Source organism: Bison bison, unplaced genomic scaffold (genome assembly GCF_000754665.1).
Source record: "Bison bison bison isolate TAMUID 2011002044 unplaced genomic scaffold, Bison_UMD1.0 scf7180017864061, whole genome shotgun sequence".
NCBI lineage: Eukaryota > Metazoa > Chordata > Mammalia > Artiodactyla > Bovidae > Bison > Bison bison.
Window position 1 is genome coordinate 5,641,799 of NW_011494633.1, and position 7,208 is coordinate 5,649,006.

Genomic DNA, 7,208 nt, shown 5'->3' on the forward strand with positions numbered 1-7,208 from the left:
AACCTAGAGGCAGCCCTGGAGTGGTGGGCTATCACTTCTTCAGAGGAGGCCCTCAGGAAAAACAGTCAACTGGTCTTTCCAGAATACACACCCCAGAATATGTTGTGGGTCGCAGCAACAAGATTGGGTCCCCTGCCCACTTTGGGGTGACAGAAGCCCATAGACACAGGACCACATTCAGTGGAGATGCTAGACGAGGTTACCCATCTCCCTAAAAACACTGAGGTGGGCAAGGGTGATGGTCCTGGCTTCATAGGGAATGCTGATGGAAGGGACCTAGTGAGAGCCATCAAAAGTACTGAGGATTCAAAAGGAGGGAAGGAGCATCTCTGGGGAGAAACCGAGGAAAGCTTCATGGAGGAGGTGGCATTTGGTCCAGGCTTTGGGAGTGAGAAGTTCCACCAGCTGAGTGGAAGGAGGTCATTCCAGAGGGAAGGAGTGACCCAGGCAGAGGCAGGAAGGAGGCAGGACAGGATATAGCATGGTTTGGATTCTGGTAAAAGCTATCATAGGTGCTCTGATGGCTGAACCTCTGTGACACCTCCTCTTTGGCAGGGCTAGGGTGGGTGGGCTTCTGCCTGGGCGGGGGGTGAATGCTATGCCCCCATCCAATTTTCCACCAAACCCACAGCTCCAACCCTTCTGAGGACTCCTTCCATAGCAAGCTTACTGAGGAGGTTGTACTGGCCCAGGGAATGGATTCCTCAGTGGCTTCAGAGCCCAGGCTCCCGAGGAATGCTTTGGGAGGTGGGGGCTAGAGGAGACCAAGTCCTGCTCTGAGCCAGTCTTCCCAGAGGCCTTCTAAGGACCATAGCCAGGCACCTTCAAGTTGGCATTCAGGGGGACCCAGAATTTCCATGGTTTTCCCAAGCACCCAAAGCCCCCAGCCCCAAATTCCAGATCAGAGGATGGGCCTCTGTGTCCAGAACATGGTCTCACCAAGCAGAGTGGGCCTTGATAGTTCTAGCCCTGTCCGAGGGCTTGGCAGAAAAAAATGCTCCCCCACTGAAATTATTACCCAGGACAGACTCAACTCTGGGGACAGGAGGTGAGGTCTATTCCAGTGGGCAGCCAGGTGTCCAGCCTGCCATTGGGAAGGCCTTCTGGGATGCAGGGGCCAGGCTATGCACCTGAGTTTGCCACATCCCACAACCTGATGTATGGATGTTCACATGGTACCCAAGGTCTGCATGAGCACCAGAAGTGACAGGCACTAGACTAGCAGACTCCCCAATGATCCCCAGCTCCTGTTCCAGGCATCCAAAGATGAGAAAGACCCATCTTGTCATCCAGTGGGGGAAGCATGCACATGGACCTCAGATCCTCACTGCATGAGTCATGTTTCAGCTTCTCTTCCCTGGGGGAGTGGATGACTCGTGGTGGCCCTTTTGAAAAGTCTTCATCAAAGAGAGACTATTTAAGCATTCAGACAATGAACAAAAATTGACAGATGGAGGAAGGGGAGAGGGGACTCTGAGGTGAGCGAACATCAGGCAGAGTGGAGGAGGGCATATGCTTGGGATGAGCAAAGAGAGGCCACCAGCCCTGAAGCTTGACTCTGGCTGCGGGGCTGTGCCCCGCGCTCTCCATAAGTGGCCAGTAGGCATGCTTACTGCACCTGCAGTACAGCCTGAGGGTCTGCGGTCACTTCTGTTTCAGAAACTCCATCTGAGCGAAGATGTGGCTGGAGCCACCTTCATGGCTGCGGGAAGCTCAACACCAGAGCTGTTTGCCTCTGTTATTGGTAAGAAATCCTATCAGCTTGAGACATGGGATATAGGAAGAACCCAGGTTGGGTGCCCAGACTCTTGTGGGCATGTTTTTTCAGCTCTGAGTGTCAGTTTTCTCATCTGTAAAATGGGAGACGTGGAGAGAAAGTGAATTACTCCACTCCTGGGCTGTGGAGTGGAGTAGGGTACTCACAGGTATGGGTGTTTTTTGAGGTGATGAAAACATTCTAAAACTAGATTGCAGTGATGATTGTATAATTCTGACTATACCAGAAAATGCTAAAGTGATATTTTAAATGGGTGAGTTTTACAGCATGTGAATTATCGATAAAGCTGTTCCCCAAAATGGGAGGATTGGTGTAGCGGGTCCCTGAGGACTCTTCCACCTCTGGTTTTGTCATTCTCACCAGCATCTCAGGTGTTCCCTGGTACTAAGAACAAGTCCTGTCCATTCATGGGGTGGGGGACACGGAACCGGCCAGGGTCTGAGGAAGGGCAGGCCTGGGCTTGCACATGAGGTTTGTGCCTCTTTCTTCCCAGGCGTGTTCATCACCCACGGAGATGTTGGGGTCGGAACCATCGTGGGCTCTGCTGTGTTCAACATCCTGTGTATAATCGGAGTTTGTGGATTATTCGCAGGGCAGGTCAGTGGTGTCTCTCTTCTCATGAAATGACATAGGGATAGCGTGGGAGAGATCCAAGGCCCATCCTTAGCCATGCCTGTAACTCCCTGTGGCTTTGAGCGGGGGTGTCCCCTCCAAGCCCCTTTCCTTGCGTGTAACAGGGGTGTCCTGTGTTCCTTCCACCCATGGGTCTGAGAGCAGAAAGAGCGTCAGCTGCCCCCTTGGCTGGTCTCGGGGGTGGGTTGTGGGACATTTATTTGACAGCAGTAAATATTTAAGAAGCGTTTCCTGTAACCCTGACCATGAACTAGACTCTGGACTTACTTGGGGCCTCTCTTCTGCCTCCCTATGGGTGCATGAAGCTGGCTTGTTGATTTCCTATCACATCTTCCTGATCCTTGGAGCCACAGGGGGACATTAGACTTGGCCTCAGAGTGTCGGGCTCATGGAAAGCTCTTTCTGGCCAGGGAGGTAGAGGGAGGCAGCCAGTCACCCCCAGAAAGTTCTAGCACTGAGAGATGAGTGAGTGTCTCTGGCCTCCCCCGGCCACATGGCTTCTCCTGGGATACTTGCCATGTGGTCACCGTGAAGGAGCAGGGGGCAGCTTTGCCATTACTTATGAATGTGAACACACTGTCCTTCTGTCCCCAAATATGACCAAGAGAGCAAGGTGGCCTGGAGCAGCCAGACACGCTGTGGTCCTGGTGGACAGTTAAGATGAGCTCCGAGGGCATGTGTCTGCAGCTGCAGGGGTCTAGGGGCAATGGGACACCCCCCAGCTGGTGACGCTAACGGCCCTTTGCTCGACAGGTGGTCCGTCTGACATGGTGGGCCGTGTGCCGAGACTCCGTGTACTACACTCTGTCTGTCATCGTGCTCATTGCCGTGAGTTAACACACCCTCCCCCGCCCCACTGTCCTGTCCCTGGCACTATGACCAGAGAACCCACGGCACCCCGCCCTGGGGTGTGCTGGCCACTCACTGTGGTCGAGTTGACCTATTCCCCTCCACGGTGCTTCCCTGTCCCAAAAACCTCATACCCAATGCCTTGGTTATCAAGCACATCCAGGTACCACCTTGAGGGCAGAAAAGCCTTGAAAAAGCTAAAGCAGGCATCATATGGTTGATGCAGTTAAGCTTAAGAATGTGCTCATCAGAGGCCTTCAGATCCTCACTTAGAGCTGGTTTCCCAAGGAGCAGAGTTTCTGGTTTCCTAGCTCACTGAAGAGCTGGGAAGAGAGAGACCAGCTGGGAGCCCTCAGGGTAGGCAGCTGGGAGCAAGGATGTGGGCAGAAAAGGCAGAGGGCCTGAAACAGGGACCCCTGAGGGCTGGGGTGACATCATACATACCATGTGACAGTGACACGGCAGTGAAGCCCGTGACACAGTTTACTGCCGAGGACCGTGTCACCCACAGGGGAGCAGTTTCCATCCAAAAGGCGCTTTCAAGTGACTGCATGAGGGCAGGTCACATCAAGAGGGCAGACGCATGTGGCATGCCCAGATCTCAGAGTATGAAATGTATTCTAGAATAGTTCTCCACCTAAGGACATCTAGAGCCAACTGGATTTGATAACATGATCTTTGTATTAGTTAGCTGTTGCCATGTAACAAATTTCCCTCAATACTCAGCAGCTTAAGACAGCAAACTTTTGTTGCCCCCTTTTTCTATGGATCAAATCTGGGAGTGGCTTAGCCAAGCCCTCTGGCTGAGGATCTCTCATCTGTATACTCACCGGCCAGAATACAGTTACGTCAAGGCTCCCCTGGGCAACAATCTGCTTTCACAATCCCTCATGAGGCGGTGGGCAGGCCTCAGGCTTGTCCATAGAACAGCTCACATCACTGGGGACTGCCTCCCCTCCCAGCAAGGGCGAGGAGGTGCCGCGATGGAAGCCACAGTCTGTTTGTAACCGAATCTCAGACGTGACAGCCCTCACTTTTGCCATATTCTGTTAGGAGCAGATCCCTACGATCAGGCCACATTCCAAGGGGAGCTTGAATGTCAGGTATCTGAGAGACTGCCCACCACACTCCCAAAAATGAAAGTTAGAGGTAAAACAATTTACCTATATACGATTTTACCAAATCAGCATAATGCCCGAAAGCATATCATAAAAGGCACAAGTAATGCATATAAAAGAATACATCTAGTGTGTAACTGTTTGGGCAGGAAGATGCTGGAACGCTGAGTGATGTAATCTGTTGCCCTCACACAGGAAGTCTCCAGGCCCTCTGGCTGCCAGTGCAGGCTGATATGCTGGACTGGCCACCCCATGAGTGGTGTTGACATTGATGATGGAATTTTCTGAAATTGTGAATGACTCCTGATAAAATCCTAAACTGAGCCAAGTACAGTCATCCCTCTCCACTTGCATGATAGCTAACTCACTAGAAAATTAAGTATTTATTAAAACTGTGCAAAAATACTTTGATTTATAAAATGGAGTTAAGTTCAAGGCTCAGGTCATTTTTTTTGCTGCTGGCTTAAATATCTAGCAGGACATATAAGATGTCTGTCAAATATGGATAACTCCTCTGGGAGAAACATTTTACATGTTCGAGACTGACTGGTGTCCCTGGTCTTCATCCTCTAAATGCCAGTAGCCTTCCACTGGGTGATAAAAAACTGACACTGTCCCCATACGTGTCCCCCAAGTTCCCCAGATGGTGATACCAGGCTCCCCTCTGCCTCTTCCTCAGAGCCTTGAGTCTGGGGAGCCTCAGAGCAGTGCCCAGCCAGGATGACCCAGTCCGAGTGGCTTCCCAAAGCAGATCCTGTGTATGCTGCCCGCCTGACAACCAGCAGAGGGTGCAGTGGGCCCAAATCCAGACTGCAGCCCGTGGCCTGTCCTGGCATCGTGTGTAGGGACCCCGATGTCTCCAAGATCTGATTGGTGGGCATAGCCCCCTCCTGTGTGCACTGGGCCTGGCCGGGGCAATTACAGGATGCCTCCCAGGACCACAAAGGCATCATTTGTCTGCATCCCACATAGGGGATGCTGGGTGGAGTTGGGCAATGTCAGTGCCCTCTTATGAAGCTGTGGCAACCTCACCATCACCCTCAGCCTCCTTTCAAGTGGTACAAGTGGGTCCTTTGTCCTCAGAGCTTCCAAAGGGCTTATTCTTTATTTTTAAGACAATGACACCCTTTCCTCCCCACCCACCCCATCCTACCCCACACAGAAGTACCAAAGATGGAGGGAGGGAGGGGTAGATAGATAGATAAATATGCAGGCACAAACATACATACAGAGATACCTTTTCAGTTTTTAAGATTCTTGATTTCAGCAACCCTATTCCATTAATGAGGGTAGACCCCTGCAGATGGGCCCCTATGGCTACTTGGATTATCAGAAGGCCAGACCAGTTCTCTTTGGAGACCCACACTAGGCCTCACCCTGCAGCATCTGCAGACCAAGGTTTCCACTAAGGAAGGGTCACTTCTACGTTTGAGAAACCCAGACCTAGAGAGAGGTGCCAGCTTTCTGTGAAAATCAGAGCAAGCTGGTGTGCATCACCGCACGGTACTTAGGGGTCTGTGTTTGTTCTTCTTTTGGAGTAAATCTGTCCCCCACTGTTGTTTCTTTTGCCTTCCCAGTTCATATATGATGAAGAAATTATGTGGTAAGTTTTAAACATTTGTTTCTTTTTCATTTTTCATTAGTATCCTTGTTTGTTGGGTTCACTGAATCTTTTTAAAAATTATTTTTACAAACATAAGAACTTGTGAAAGTAAAAAAGGCTATCATTCTTTTGTAATATTTATTTCTGCTTGACTGTATAGAGTCTTAGTTGCAGTGTACAGAATCTTCATTGCAGTGCGCGGGCTTCTCTCTGCTTGTGGCGTGGCCCCAGAGTGCATGGGCTCTCTAGTTGTGGTGCACGGGCTGAATTGCCTGTGACGTGTGGGATCTTAGTTCCCCAACAATGAATGGAACCTACATCCCCTGCATTGGAAGGTGACTTCTTAACCACTGGACCACCAGGGACGTCCCCTAAAGGGTATCATTCTAAGCAGTCATACCTTTATCTATCCTTTCAAAGTGACAAAGAGTGTTTTCCTTAATATTCCCACCCTGCCAGATAGCAAGATATTTTATAAAGCTAAAATAATGAAGACAGTATGATGTTTTGCACAGGAATAAACATGGGCCAATGTGGAATATGGAACCGAGAACGCAGTAATGGGCCCAGTTCTGGGCTGGGGCATCATGACAAGGCAGAGAGATGGGGATGGGGAGGGGGGCAGCCTCAGGTGCTGCGAAAACAAGGAATCCATGTAGAATCCCTCACACCTTATATAAGAATAAATCCCAGAGGAATTCAAGATTTTGCTGCAAAAAGCAAAATTAAAGCGTTTTAGGGTAGAATATAGAACTCATCTTTATGACTCTGAGGTTGGAAATGATTTCTTAATTAAGATACAAAAGGCACAAACTTCTAAAGAGAAGGTCGATATTTCCACTCTAACCTTTAAGGCATGAATGTATTGGGTTGGCCAGAGTTCATTCAGATTTTCCACATGATGTTGTTGTTGTTGTTCAGTCACTAAGTCATGACTGACTCTTTGCAACCCCATGGACTATAGCGCTCCAGGCTTATCTGTCCATCACTATCTCCCTGAGTTTTCTCAAACTCATGTCCGTTGAGTCAGTGATGCCATCCAACCGTCTCATCCAGTCGCCCCCTTCACCTCTTACCCTCAATTTTCCCCAGCATCAGCGTCTTTTCCAGTGAGTTAGCTCTTCGAATCAGGTGGCCAAAGTATTGGGCTTCACCATCACATCGTATTTTCCATAACATGTTATGGTAAAAACCCAAGCAAACTTTTTGGCCAACCCAATATTTTCCA

General features: G+C 49.9%; 1 protein-coding gene across 2 annotated transcripts in view; it reads left to right on the forward strand.

The window, feature by feature from the left end:
• SLC24A4 (solute carrier family 24 (sodium/potassium/calcium exchanger), member 4) overlaps positions 1-7,208 on the forward strand; it is a 187,642-nt gene that overhangs the window by 134,456 nt on the left and 45,978 nt on the right. For both annotated transcript variants that reach the window (XM_010836200.1, XM_010836201.1), the window contains exons 5-8: positions 1,660-1,744; positions 2,271-2,374; positions 3,164-3,238; positions 5,955-5,980. In XM_010836200.1, the coding sequence (XP_010834502.1) occupies positions 1,660-1,744; positions 2,271-2,374; positions 3,164-3,238; positions 5,955-5,980 (290 nt within the window). The remainder of the gene's footprint in view (positions 1-1,659; positions 1,745-2,270; positions 2,375-3,163; positions 3,239-5,954; positions 5,981-7,208) is intronic.